A 15,499-nucleotide genomic window follows, 5' to 3' on the forward strand; every position below is an offset into this window, starting at 1 on the left:
CATTTTTGTCTTGTCCCACCCCTCCAATGACCAAATTGAATCTTGGCTGAAACAGTTAAAATGAACTTTTTTTGTGTCATTTGTTTCATTGCTTCCTCTTGTAACTACTCGAACATTTGTTTCAATATAAATAATAAATCAATTGATTTATCATTTACACAATATGTGTCTCACAACTTGCACGTAACGCCGTTACTATGACCTTGCACTTTATTACATGGCACAGTAGACCTGACATCATCAAACAGCTCTTCTTTTTATAGAGTGGTTAGCCTTGATCGAATGTCTCACTCCACCTTATGAAATGGGAAATGAAATAAAATCCGATCAGACATTTTTCTGGACTTACATATTATAAGTGTGTTGCAGTATACACCAAATAAAATAACCGGAAATATTTACCATTGATTTGTAAGTTGAGCTAATCAAGCTTCTGATAGATTAATACATCTTATTGATTAATATTAGGGCTGTCAAAATTATCGCGTTAACGGGCGGTAATTAATTTTTTAAATTAATCACGTTAAAAGATTTGACGCATTTAACGCACATGCCCCGCTCAAACAGATTAAAATGACAGCAAAGTGTCATTTTGACTTGTTACTTGTGTTTTTTGGTGTTTTGTCGCCCTCTGCTGGCGCTTGGGTGCGACTGATTTTATGGGTTTTTGCACCATAATTATTATTGACATCAACAATGGCGAGCTACTAGTTTATTTTTTGATTGAAAATTTTACAAACTTTATTAAAACGAAAACATTAAGAAGGGTTTTAATATAAAATTTCTATAACTTATACTAACATTTATCTTTTAAGAACTACAAGTCTTTCTATCCATGGATCGCTTTAACAGAATGTTAATAATGTTAATGCCATCTTGTTGATTTATTGTTATAATAAACAAATACAGTACTTATGTACAGTATGTTGAATGTATATATCCGTCTTGCGTCTTATCTTTCCATTCCAACAATAATTTACAGAAAAATATGGCATATTTTAGAGATGGTTTGAATTTTGAATTTTAAAGCTGTGATTAACTCGATTAAAACATTTTAATCATTGACAGCCCTAGTTAATATGTAGCAGCAAATAAGAAAAGTCTTATTTTTCAAGACTTTCTAAGCCCAAAAGTCCTACAATTCTGGAATGTCCCACATATGAGTTGAATAGATGTATATTATGTCTCTGCAGTCTTTTCAACTTTTTATTTTTATTTTTAATTTTTAATTGAGCTGTAACCCATAAAAATATTGCTTTTCCTACCTTGTTGATCTGATAAGGATGGAGTCCAGGAACTGGTGGTGATGTTTTCAGCGACGAAAGTGTGAGGAAATTTATAGGTCAGGTTTTCTATACAAGGGGTCCTACAAAACAATAATTTGTCAAACACACAAAGGATTCATTGACACCTATTTGCTGGTGGGGGATTCAGTAGAAATGTTACATATTAATAAAAACTAATCCATAGTCAATAGACTTTAAGAAAAATCAATCAATTTTGGGCAAGGTAGAGCAGCCCACCCCTTCAGCAGTTTCTGCAGTATGTTTCTCTGTTAATCTTATTTGGATATCAAAGGCCATTATGTTTATAAAACTTTATTTCTTGGCAAGCACATGCAACACTACTTCTTCAGTAAGATTTGGGATGTTCAGTATGACCTGTGGTCACTGATTGGGTAATTATTACACTGTGATGGTACATCGCTTTCAGTTTGCTGCTTTGTGAGGGTCTGAATGTTAGTGTGAACTGTTGTCCAACTTGATATGTAAATGTGCTGTGCACAAAAGTGAGTACACCCCTCGCATTTCCTCAGATATTTAAGTATATCTTTTCATGAGACAACACTGACAAAATGAATCTTTGACACAATGAAAAGTAGTCTGTGTGCAGCTTATATAATAGAGTTCATTTATTTTCTCCTCAAAATAACTCAAAATTTAGCCATTAATATCTACCCTGGCAACAAAAGTGAGTACACCACATGGGAACTACATACATCCCTACATGTCCAAATTGAGTACTGCTTGTCATTTTCCCTCCAAAATGTTATGTGACTCGTTACAGGAGTGCAGTCAGCATTGCTGCAGAGATTGAAAAGGCGGGGGGGAGGGCAGCATGTTAGTGCTCAGACCATACGCTATATCAAGTTGGTGTGCATGGCTGTCACCCCAGGAGAAATGCCCCCCCCCCCCCCCCACCTCTTCAATCTCTGCAGCAATGCTGACAGCACTCCTGTAACTAATCACATGATGTTTTTAGGGAAAATGACAAGCAGTACTCAATTTGGACATTTAGGGATGTACGTAGTTCCCATGCGGTGCACTCAGTTTTGTTGGAAGGGGTTCAGATACTAATGGCTATATTTTGAGTTATTTTGAGGGGAAAATAAATGTTATATATGTTGTTATATATATAATGCTATTATATAAGCTGCACGCAGACTACTTTTCATTGTGTCAAAGTGTCATTTTGTCAGTGTTGTCCCATGAAAAAATATACTTAAATATCTGCAGAAATGCGAGGGGTGTACTCACTTTTGTGATACACTGTAAGTGACTAGGAGCAAATATGGCCACCGCTGACAATTTGTGAGTATTATGATATTAGTATGTCATTTACACTAGGTGTCTAATTCCCCTTTAATATTTATTTTTACACTCTGTTCATTCTCTGTAATAAATGTTGCTCACTTCATTTTCCCCCAGATTGTGTTTCTTTCCTGCAGTATTGGGTTGTTTAGATCAGGGGATGTGGTTGATTCCTGTCAACAATGGGCCTGTTAAGCCCTTTAACACTCTTTTGTGATGAATGTCTATACAAATACACTTGACATGGCTTCTCAATCATACGCATTACAGACATGAAGGTTCGTAAATGTTTGACCAGCTTTCAGGTTTATCTTAATGGATGCAGTTAGACCACCAGTTCCCAAACTTTTTACACACTCAAGGCCTGTCAAGTCGCCACTCAGGTTGTTGTTCTTCTTGTGGACACTAACTTTGAAGTCTTATTCCTCTGTCATTTGTGAACCGATCATTATTAAACTTGTTAGCTTTGTAGCACAATCAATCCTAAGAACATTAATTTTTAAAATATTTTTTTAATTACGACTGCTTATTGTGCCTGTAGGTTCCATGTTAGTAAGTAGAGGGCACTGTGGACTTAAAAGTGTTTCCTGTAGATCACAGGTGTCAAACTCATTTCAGAAAGGGCCAAGTGGGTGCAGGTTTGCTTTCCAACCAATGAAGAGGACACCTTTTCACCAATTAGATCTTTTACATGTGTAATCAGTTAAACTTTGTCAGGTGCTGCTTGTTTCAGCAAGAAGTTCATTGGTTAAACTCTCTGCGCGTTATCGGTTGGAATAAAATCCAGCACCAACTTGGCCCTTTCTGGAATCGGTTTGACACCTGTGCTGTAGATGATGAGTTGACCAGTAAAAGGCAGACTTCAGCCTGTAATAACAAACTTGTGCTTGTTTTTGTCATGGTTTTAATTTGGTTTTGTGCCCTAGTGTGTCTTGTCCATGTGATCACCCGTTGATTTCACCTGTTGTGCCTGCTCCTTGTGTATGCACCAATCTGCTCTCTTTCGTGTCACCCACCTGTGCCTCATTTCCTGTTACCCCTTGTCTTTGTATATAAGCTCCCCGTTTTGGTTAAGTCTTTGTTGTGACGTTCATGTCAGGGTTTGTTCCCCACGTGGCCTTTGCCCACATCCTGCCGTGTTTGAGTTCAATAGTAATAGTAAAAGTAGTATTTTGTTTGCCTTGGAGTTTTTGGATTCTACAGTCTTTGGTTTGTACTTTGTTTTTTATTGGCTTTAATGACATAATTTTTGCAACTGCGCCTGTCTGCCTCGCCTCTGTGCCATTTCCCTGCATTTGGGTCCACACCGCCTGCTAGCTCGCGCCCCCTCATGGAGATGAAATTATTTTCAGCCTCAAACACACACAACCCCCCATGCAGACAGACATACTCTGCGTGACTTTGCCTAATTGTGGATTCCTGATCCGCTTTGCATTTTATTTGTAGTCCTCTCACAAACTTGTTCGTGCTAGATGTGACAATTTGTTCTTGCATTGTAATTTTTTCTAACAGCCTTCACTTGGTGGTGATTTTAAGAAGCTTAGTAGTAAGACTAGCTCCATCTGATGAAAAGGGTTCTTGGTGGCCCACCCGTGTCATATTGTCAATCTTGTTTTTCTTAATTTATCAAAAACAGATCCTTGAATCTTAATGCAATAATCCTAGGTTTTCCTGCTCTTTTGCACTTCATCATTGTGTACTTGTCGGGAAAATGCTACTTTCTTAACGTATTCAATTATTCAAGACTGCAAAGTCAAGTTGAGGCGTTCATAGCCAAGTAGGTCTCAAGACCTAAAATTGCAGGCTCATTTCTGATCGCCAACTTAAAAAATCACATGTTGAGTTTAGACATGGCAATAGTGTTGCATTCAACATTAAGCATTTCTTTTGCACAGTAACATCCTACATTTGATTTTAGACCGCATGTGGGCGAGCTCTAAAGGTCACTCACTTAGTTCTTGTTGTTTGAAGAAAGACCAAAAGACATTTTAAAAAAATATCTCTTTTATTTGTATTGTGATTTGTTATTAGTTGTCAGAAACGGTCACAAGATTTGAATTTTATGATAAGATAAATGAATAGCTGTTGCTGCCAGGTGGGATCTGTTTAATACTTCGGCTTCAGTCAGGAGATCCAGGTCCAATCTCTATTGAAAGATCTGTGCGTGGAGTTTGCATGTTCCACCAATGCAAAAGTAGATCTGTGAATTCTCCAATTCCCTCCAACATTTCCATAACTTGCTTCTCAGATTGATTGAAACTCTTAGATTTGAATATGAGCATCAAAGATGGTTAATCTATTCTACAGTATACATGCATGTGATCTGAGTTTGACTGTTGGACATTCTGGGTCCACTGTTTTTTTTTTTTTTTGTACTATTCTACAATCACTTAGTAAAAAGCAAGACGCCATTTTTTTTTTCATGCATTTCACTCAGATGATTTAGCCCCTGAAAATAAAAAGGAAGAGGAACAAGGAGCCTTTACTACTAATTCCATATTATAAACATATGGTGTGATACTTTTGTGAAATAGGCTGATTGCTTACAAGTGATTGGTCCGATGGTGATAGGCTTCATTGGAGCAGAATCTGAGACAGCGCGTTGTACTCTTCTTGTGCAAGGCTATGTGGTGGGTGCAATCAAAAGCCATAAGACAACATTACAGATTGGTTACTAAGCAGAAATAGACATGTAAATGTGTATGTGTATTAAATGGAATACAGTATGTTACTCACCGGAATGCACGAGAACCTCCTTCGATCACACAAGCTGAGGCTGCAGTGGAGGTAAACATTTCGGTATTCTCCGTCAAGTAGGAAGAACAGTGAAGAGAAACGAGCCCGCAATGATGAACCACTCTCAACCACAGACACTTGTTGGCGGTCAGCTGGACATCTAATACAGCCGAGGGAAGATTATTGTTCCTCATCACCTTTCAAACACGGATCAATAGTTATCCCAAATGAGCAGACACATACTTGTTGTGGATGAGAGCGTATCGCTCAGGGTAGTCAGGGTTTGAGGAATGAGAGGCAAAGCAATCCTCCAAAACAAGGGCAAAGCTGGTATCTCTCTTGAGCACAGAGACGCCGACATACAATGGTGAGCCCACGGGAAGGACAACCGCACCAGCTGAATAAGCCTCGGTAAAGTTGGAGTTTCGGAACAGGATCATAGATGCTCTTGCTTTGTCACCTGAGCCAACCATACCACCTTCCCAACTGTCAAAAAAGAGCATTGGCTATATTTTCATCACCCAAAATCATAGTCTGTACACACATTCTTAGATTTGAAATGGAAATTAGTGATATATTGTGTCACATTCCTGGAAATTGTATATTTGAACCAATTTTCTTGACTATACAAAGCTAAACAAAATCTGTTAAGTTACCTATGATTATTAGCAACCAGCCGGTCGAAATTGTATCCAACTTCTAATCCGTGGCCATTTAGATCTCCGACTCCCTCTCCTGGTCTCTTAACATCAACCATACTATCAAGGAAACGCAGCAGAAGCTTTACTTTCTATACTGTATGTCTTAACAAACCTTCTAAAAGTCAGCGACGTAAACGATCCTGACTACGTCCATAATAGCTTGGTTTGAAAACATCACAGTTCTGAGGATCTTAACAGGTTTTAGCCAGCTCTAGGGCTCAGACCTCTCGCCTCAGGGATGTTTTGTTTTTGGTGTATTTGTTTTGTTTTATCTCCAAAGAGTTAGGATTTTAAATCGTGTTAGTGAAAATTTCTTGGTATTTTGTTTATGACTTTTCCTCCAGGGGTCACCATAGCCAATCAATTGCCTCCATCTGACACATCTTCTGCAACCTTTTCTCTGTGTATGGGTCAAACATTATATCTATTTCTTATTATGGCTGTCAAATTTATCGCGTTAACAGGCGGTAATTAATTTTTCTAATTAATCACGTTAAAATATTTAACGCATTTAACGGACCGACCCACTCATGGATTGCCGCAAACAGACTACAATGTCGCCGTTTTATGTATATTGGGAGCTACGAGGCAGAGACAAGGGAGTGGAGTGGACACAGGCATTCATTGGGGCTGCGCTTTTTATTGGCATAAGCTTTGACATCTCCACAACAATTGTAACTATTGTGACAAATGATTTGGGGAAGAATGACAAGAGATGAGCTTTTTCTTAACACCCTGTATTGTATACAACGCATAGAAGATATAGGCTATCATTTGCAGCCACCACTGACAGTCATGGTTGCCCAACTTCCCATCATGCATTTGGGCGGAATAGTTAAGTCGCTACAGTACCATTTACTGAAAGCACAACAAAAATAATATTCCTATCTCTCAAAAAAAATAATGTTCACAAAAAGAAAAGCGCTCAATGCAAAGAGAACTGGCATTCCCAATCAAACTAGCTATGCAAAATAATACTCACACTTTGGTCAAACTCTATTCAAACATTTCGTTTAGCTCAACAAATATACTAGATGGCAATATTTAGTCACAATATACAAACTATCAGAGGTCTCGTACGTTCTGAAGTCAACACTCAAATGAATGTATGGTACAATGAACGTGGAAACTATGGCGTCAGTCGAGGGGCAAAACGCACTAGAAAAACTTGGCTAGATCTCTAATTAATTTAAAACTCGCCCTTGACACATTGTGGTGTATTTCAATCACTACCTTCCACAATGGCAAGCTATTGGTTTATTTTTTGATTGAAAATTTTACAAATTTTATTAAAACTAAAACATACAGAGGGATTTTAATATAAAATTACTATAACTTGTACTAACATTTATCTTTTAAGAATTACAAGTCTTTCTATCCGTGGATCCCTTTCACAGAAAGAATGTTAATGCCATCTTGTGGATTTATTGTTATAATAAACGAATACAGTACTTATGTACAGTATGTTGAATGTACAGTATATATTCGTTTTGCCTTATCTTTCCATTCCAACAATAATTTACAGAAAAATATGGCATATTTTAGAGATGGTTTGAATTACGATTAATTACAAAATATTAATTTTTAAGCTGTGATTAACTCGATTAAAAATTTTAATCGTTTGACAGCCCTATTTCTTATTGATACTATTTAATTGGAATTAACATTGTATTACTTTTATATGAATACTACAATGAATTAAAGTACACTACAAAGTATTTGTCACTATGATGCAAATGTACTTCAATCTACGTTTACCATGGATATTGTCTGTAAAACAGCTGTGCAAAACTGTTTACTTTCCATGAGCACTGTCTCAGTTACTTATTACAGTAATGATATTTGTATTTATGAAACAACTACTCACTTCAAGACTGGTCTGACGGCCACATTCAGCCTACTGTCTGTATCCAGAGGATAGGCACACGAAAAAGGAAGACTCAAAGCAGAAGAGAAGGATGTGTTCCTCAAAGGGTATATGAATAAACTGTTGGAGTAGATGGCGTGTGTGCTGTTGGTCTTAAAGACAAATAGTGGTTAGGATTGATGGCACTCTTAGTTTAAATGTTGGTGGTATGATGGAATGTGATTTGATCTCAAATGCAAAGCAATTGTAGAAAATGCGGGGAGATGGGTGCTTTAGATGTTCTGTGTAAAATGTTGATTATAATATATAGTAAGTAGCACTGAGAACAGAAAATAACATTTGAATCTGTGACATGGGTTCTGATTACCTCATGAATTAAATTTGTATGCCATGATTTCAGTCGCGAACAGTTTGTGTGCTACATATCATACTGCTGCTGCAAACACAATCTGATTGCAAACAAGATTTAACTATTACTGATCACAGAGAAATTAACGAATACTCTGCATTAAAACAAGAGATGTATGAATAGCATTCAATACTTAGAGTGAAGCTGTGAAATTTAAACTGGATATTTATCTCAGGCATATCATAAGCATAGTAGAATACAAGTCATTTTAAAAGTATTGCGGGCCTAAAGTACAAACGTTTCAAGGTGTATTTTTTCTTACCGTCAGTATGTTTCCACATGCATATGCCTCTGTGTCAGCTTCGTACCACACAACATCACCTTGCAGCCTGACCCAGGAACAGTTTCGCACTGCCAGGTTACCAGAGAGTGGGTTATAACCAGCACTTCTGATACTGTTTGAATCCAGGCCAATTTGGATCTTGTCAGGGCCACAAATAAGGTGAGAAGGTCTGAGTGAAGGTTGAATGTCTACAAAATATTAATTTATTATTTTCATTGTGAATATGTAATAATCCCTCATTTTGATTAAAAGTTAAAACCTAAAAACTACCTTCACAAACAACACTGGCATCTTCCCCATGAACACAGTTGTGACTCCCAAATCCAAGATGTCTGCAGCTTGTTATTGAAGTTTCATTTCCAAAACAACGGACATTATCCAACCAGATGGGGCCAGTCCCTGGCCCAAAAGCTGCATTTTGCAGTGCTGAACGAGCCCTGCCGCAGTCCAGCTGTCTGCACACCACTTTGGCATTGGTGATGTCCCATATGTCGTCACACACGGTTCCCCATTGTCCATTATGGTAGACCTCAACCCTTCCAGAGCAGCGACTGTCCGAGTTGACCAGCCTTACAGGTGAAGCAGCTAACATAACAATACATATTAAAGAATTAGCTTGGAGGACCGGAAAAACTAGACACTACAGCAAAAAAAATCTTATTTATGTTCATAGGAATCATCAGTTCTATACCACAAGTCTTCACTTCAGTTCATCTTACCTTCACAAACGACTCCAGCATCCTCATTGTGACCACAGTTGTGTGAACCAATCCCTTGGTGACTGCACTCACCGAGCTTTTCTTCATTTCCGGTGCATCTGACATTATCCAGCCAAATGGGCCCTGTGCCTTGTCCAAAGCGAGCCATCTGGGGTGCTGACAGGGCCCTGCCACAGCCCAACTGCCTACACACAACTTCTGCATGGTTCAGGCCCCAGATATCGTCACATACTGTTCCCCACTGTCCACGGAGGAAGATCTCCACTCGGCCAGAGCATGAGCTGTTTCCTCCATTAACTAGGCGAACTTCCCCATCATACGCTCCAGGTACTGATGTTGGTTGGGTATCGTAAGCAAGCACTGTTGAAGCAACTTCAGGTTCCGGTGAAGGATGACCATTTCCGTTAACTGTTGACGAAGAATTTTTGACTGAACTTATTGTCATTCATAGCTACTGTATGTTTGTTCAATTACACGAACAATCCAGGAACAAGATGTAAACATAAAGTAAACATTGAGTATCTACGTATAAACGGTATAGAAACGCTACCTTCACAAACGATACTGGCATCTTCCCCATGCCCACAGTTGTGACTGCCAAATCCAAGATGTCTGCAGCTTGTTATTGAAGTTTCATTTCCAAAACAACGGACATCATCCAACCAGATGGGGCCAGTCCCTGGCCCAAAAGCTGCATTTTGCAGTGCTGAACGAGCTCTGCCACAGTCTAACTGTCTGCACACCACTTGGGCATTGGTGAGGTCCCATATGTCGTCACATACAGTTCCCCATTGTCCGCTGTGGTAGACCTCAACCCTTCCAGAGCAGCGATTGTCCGAGTTGACCAGCCTTACAGGTGAAGCAGCTAACATTACAATACATATCAAAGAATTAGCTTGGAGGACCCGAAAAACTAGACACTACAGCAAAAAAAAATCTTATTTATGTTCATAGGAATCATCAGTTCTATACTATAAGTCTTCACTTTAGTTCTTCTTACCTTCACAAACGACTCCAGCATCCTCATTGTGACCACAGTTGTGTGAGCCAATCCCTTGGTGACTGCACTCACCGAGCTTTTCTTCATTTCCGGTGCATCTGACATTATCCATCCAAATGGGCCCTGTGCCTTGTCCAAAGCGAGCCATCTGGGGTGCTGACAGGGCCCTGCCACAGCCCAACTGCCTACACACAACTTCTGCATGGTTCAGGCCCCAGATATCGTCACATACTGTTCCCCACTGTCCACGGAGGAAGATCTCCACTCGGCCAGAGCATGAGCTGTTTCCTCCATTAACTAGGCGAACTTCCCCATCATACGCTCCAGGTACTGATGTTGGTTGGGTATCGTAAGCAAGCACTGTTGAAGCAACTTCAGGTTCCGGTGAAGGATGACCATTTCCGTTAACTGTTGACGAAAAATTTTTGACTGAACTTATTGTCATTCATAGCTATGTTTGTTCAATTACACGAACAATCCAGGAACAAGATGTAAACATAAAGTAAACATTGAGTATCTACGTATAAACGGTATAGAAACGCTACCTTCACAAACGATACTGGCATCTTCCCCATGCCCACAGTTGTGACTGCCAAATCCAAGATGTCTGCAGCTTGTTATTGAAGTTTCATTTCCAAAACAACGGACATCATCCAACCAGATGGGGCCAGTCCCTGGCCCAAAAGCTGCATTTTGCAGTGCTGAACGAGCTCTGCCACAGTCTAACTGTCTGCACACCACTTGGGCATTGGTGAGGTCCCATATGTCGTCACACACAGTTCCCCACTGTCCGCTGTGGTAGACCTCAACCCTTCCAGAGCAGCGATTGTCCGAGTTGACCAGCCTTACAGGTGAAGCAGCTAACATTACAATACATGTCAAAGAATTAGCTTGGAGGACCCGAAAAACTAGACACTACAGCAAAAAAAAATCTTATTTATGTTCATAGGAATCATCAGTTCTATACTATAAGTCTTCACTTTAGTTCTTCTTACCTTCACAAACGACTCCAGCATCCTCATTGTGACCACAGTTGTGTGAGCCAATCCCTTGGTGACTGCACTCACCGAGCTTTTCTTCATTTCCGGTGCATCTGACATTATCCAGCCAAATGGGCCCTGTGCCTTGTCCAAAGCGAGCCATCTGGGGTGCTGACAGGGCCCTGCCACAGCCCAACTGCCTACACACAACCTGTGCATGGTGCAGATCCCAGATATCGTCACACACTGTTCCCCACTGTCCACGGAGGAAGATTTCCACTCGGCCAGAGCATGAGCTGTTTCCTCCATTAACAAGACGAACTTCCCCATCATACGGTGCAGGCACTGGTGTTGGTTGAGTATCGTAAACTGGCTCTGTTGAAGCAACTTCAGGTTCCGGTGTCGAATCAACAGCTTCATTCACCTCTGAAAAAAAGAGTTGTGACTGACCTTTTCTTTTGTTCTTAATTGTTATGCTTTTACAATTACACCAAGAGCCTCAAAGAAAATATTTGTACTACACTTTATATTTAAATGTAAAATGTTTCAAATGAAAGAATACCTGCACAGTAAGCAAGACGGCATGTTGACGGCCTCACAAGTTTGTACACATAGAAGCTGGTAGCCGCTGCATAGCAACGTTTGACGTGGATCTGGTGTGAACTAAAATGACAGCATTCTCCCAACCATGCATTACACACTGTACGACTTGAAATGACATCAAACTCTGTTGGATGAGCTTCTGTGATCCACAAAGGTGCATGGGTTCCACACTTGTTTTCAGCTATACATCTCTCAGGAATGCGGGCACTGTTGCCGCCCAGAAGGAAGCGATACCAGCCTCGCCATGCAACGTTTCGGTCACATCTTGCCTGGTTAGAATTACTGTAGCTAAATTGTGTTGAACGCCAGTCGTCATCCAGGACAGTGTAGCTCTCGCAGGGGTCAGCGCAGCTTGTGACATTATTTTCAATGCAGTCCATGCCTTCTGGACAAACTGTGTTTCCACAAGTGAACTGAACTGATTGCAATGAAAGGGGAGATCTAGAGAGTGAAGCAGGTGTGAGGCATTCATAGGAGCCTGGGGTGTTTTGGCAAACAAGTGGTTCTGTGCATGGTGTGTCAGAGCGCGAGCACTCGTCAATGTCCACGCAGCCTTTGTCTGGTGCCCACTCATAACCCTCACTGCAACAGGAGATGTCACTACAGAATAAGGTATTGTAACAAATGAGGCCATCACCTACAAAGCCTTCCTTGCAGACACATGAGAAGCTGGTAACGGAGTCGCCTCTTTCGAGTGACTTTTGGCACGTTGCTTTGTGATGGCACGCATCACAGCTTGAAACAACTGAGCCTAAGGAGGCAAAAAAAACCACATTTCAATTTCTTCTGATTCAGGTTGTTAGATTTTTTTCAGCACAGGAGCTCATGAATTTACTTAAGTTTAACCTTGGAGTTTAATTAATCACGTGACCACATATTTTAATCCCTTTCCATTTGGCATTTTGCAGATTCAAAAATAATTATTTGAAAATATTGAACTAAATTCTTTGTCCTTTTTAAACTCAGGTAAGTTAACTGTTTGCTTATCTATCAAAAGTCCTCTAATGATGTTCAATCAGTTAAAATCCTAAAAGTCTACCCTAATCAATGAACATACAGATGACTGACAGCTTGACCCAAGTGTTATGTCTAATCAATGACTGTTGCGAAGATAATTCATGTGTTAAAAAAAAAAAAAAAAAAATACTGTACTAGTACCACAATGTGAAATGCCTACTCTATCATGCAATGGTGTGCGTCCTTTGGCTTAATGGGGACTGGATTTAACAAGCACAGGCTTCTCCCATCAGCCCTTGTCTTTTCTTCGGGTTTCTTCGGGTTAATCTTTTCACAATGCTATCTTGTAACTGTTAATGATACCGATGATGATGACGACAATAAACAATTTCCAATTTCCAAAAATGACAATGAGCAACCCACCCAAAAATGTGATTGGCTGACAGAAAATGCATGGGCCGAGAGGCTCCAAATAATCATAAATAATATACAGTAAATCAATGTGATCAAGAGACTTAGGTAGGTAGGATTTTACTTTGTCAATGTCAATGCAATTTAACATCATATGGTGGCAACATAGTGGATCCTTACTACTGTTTTTGGAGTATTTTAAAAATTTTCAGTATCAACAAGAAAAGATGCAATCATGTAAATAGTTTAGTATAACATGAGGTGCACGGAGTGCTGCTGGGTGTACAAAGTACACTTCTGGTGCTCTTCGGTGTGGGGAAAAAAAAGCAACAATTCAAAAAAACCGAAGCACTCAAGAAGTAGAAAAATTAAAATTCTTTATTAAATCATGGTTTTGTTCGGATTTAAAAATGTAGGCCTGTAGGCCTCCATCAAGACGAGATGTAAAAAGTTTGTTTTGAGAAATTTGAGGGTTTGATGAAAATAAATATGCTAAAACTGTCAAATGTGTCTTCAAATTTTAAGCTAATGACCAATGGCATTTGAAATAATTGTATAATACAACGTAAAAATAAAATGTATAAATGTGAAATTCTCACTAAGAAAACCAACACAAACTGAAGGGTTCTATTGTATGAATTGTTTACCTGAAATCCTTCTGGTGTTGAGCAGCAGGAGTAGGAGCATTGAGACCCCTCCAGGCATCCCCATGATGGAAAGAAATTACTGAAATGCTATTCTCAAAAGGTTGGACGGATGACCAAAAATACAATTCTAAAGTCTTTTTAAAATCTCTAGAAAAAGAGAGGTTGTCTTTAAGTTATCTCGAGAAGAAATTGAATCAAAGAGTTGATGAAAATGCTGTAGGTGAAGAAAATGTGGGAGAATTTATACGCTGCGCCAATTTTTGTTATCAAAAGATCATACAAAGCAATTATTTGTTAGACACAAAAATGGGTCATTGACTGCATTCATAGATAAGAATTTGTAAATATGACACACAAATAACATTCAAACAGAGATAGCACACAAAGCCCATAGAAAACACACATTAAAGAAATTGTGGAACTAGAGATGAAAAAAAAAAAAGTAATGTATCAAGATTATCCAAAAGTAGTGACACAAATGTCAAGCACATGTCAAACTCTGAATGATATAGTGGTGAATGGATCAAATGATAATTTAATGTAACCAAATAAAACCTGTGGTGTAGACGAGTCTTGAATTAAATACATTAACTAAACTGCTTTTGTCATGTATAAGATGAATGAGAAACAATGGTATTTTTAATGTCATGTCTTGTTATATAGTTTTAGTAGTTCTTTTTTTCATGTGATTACAAAAATAGCTGCCTATGAATACAATTCACATTACCGACAGAAAGAGCAGAATTGACATTGTCTCGATATTTACCTTAAGGGGGCGTGGATATGATTGCCATGCCTTAATATAATAAAGGAGTTGAATTGTCTTCCTTCCAGTAAAGTTTCAAAAAGGACCAATTCATCTGAAGTAAATGGTTGATTTATTCAAAAGCACTTTCCAATCCAGTAAGAGTTAATTGGGTCAACTATAAAATGAAACCAAAAGGACTATACAAAGCAAATCTTTGTTTTGTAAATGTGACATATTAATTATAAGTTATCACATTATTTCTAAGGACATCTTGTATGCTCTAACACTCTAACTTATCACCGGTATTATCTTGGACAACAGAGGTAATTCTACATAGCTTTTGTTAGGCAATCGGATATGACTTGCTTATTTACATGGTTATTAGGTGTGTCTAGTTTCATTTGATATCACAATCATGTCCAATTTAACGATTGCAAATAAATGAATGAATAAATAACACCACTTAAATAATATATAATATATATTATATATATATAATATATATTAGGGCTGTCAAACGATTACAATTTTTAATCGAGTTAATTACAGCTTAAAAATTAATCGTAATTAATCGCAATTAATCGCAATTCAAACCATCTATAAAATATGCCATATTTTTCTGTAAATTATATATATATTCTGTAAAATAATTTGTTGGAATGGAAAGATAAGACACAAGATGTATATATACATTCAACATACGGTACATAAGGACCGTAGTGGGCATTTCACTCTACTGTCATTTAAATCTGTCTATGCTGTCCTCACTCCGAAGCGTCTACTTTTTCCAAAGCTAGACAGCTAGTGAACGACGCCTTAATAATCAGACTTCTTCCTTTTTCATCTG

General features: G+C 38.6%; 1 protein-coding gene across 1 annotated transcript in view; it reads right to left on the bottom strand.

Annotated features, from left to right (window-relative positions):
* Positions 1-13,968, bottom strand: part of LOC130921082 (uncharacterized) — a 130,396-nt gene extending 116,428 nt beyond the window's left edge. Inside the window, 9 exon segments of the mRNA XM_057844725.1 lie at positions 1,266-1,366; positions 5,571-5,787; positions 8,858-9,172; positions 9,292-9,714; positions 9,857-10,243; positions 10,307-10,714; positions 10,852-11,166; positions 11,302-11,712; positions 13,905-13,968. Coding sequence (XP_057700708.1) covers positions 1,266-1,366; positions 5,571-5,787; positions 8,858-9,172; positions 9,292-9,714; positions 9,857-10,243; positions 10,307-10,714; positions 10,852-11,166; positions 11,302-11,712; positions 13,905-13,968 — 2,641 coding nt within the window.
* Positions 13,969-15,499: the final 1,531 nt, after the last annotated feature.

Source organism: Corythoichthys intestinalis, chromosome 8 (genome assembly GCF_030265065.1).
Source record: "Corythoichthys intestinalis isolate RoL2023-P3 chromosome 8, ASM3026506v1, whole genome shotgun sequence".
NCBI classification, from domain to species: Eukaryota; Metazoa; Chordata; class Actinopteri; order Syngnathiformes; family Syngnathidae; genus Corythoichthys; species Corythoichthys intestinalis.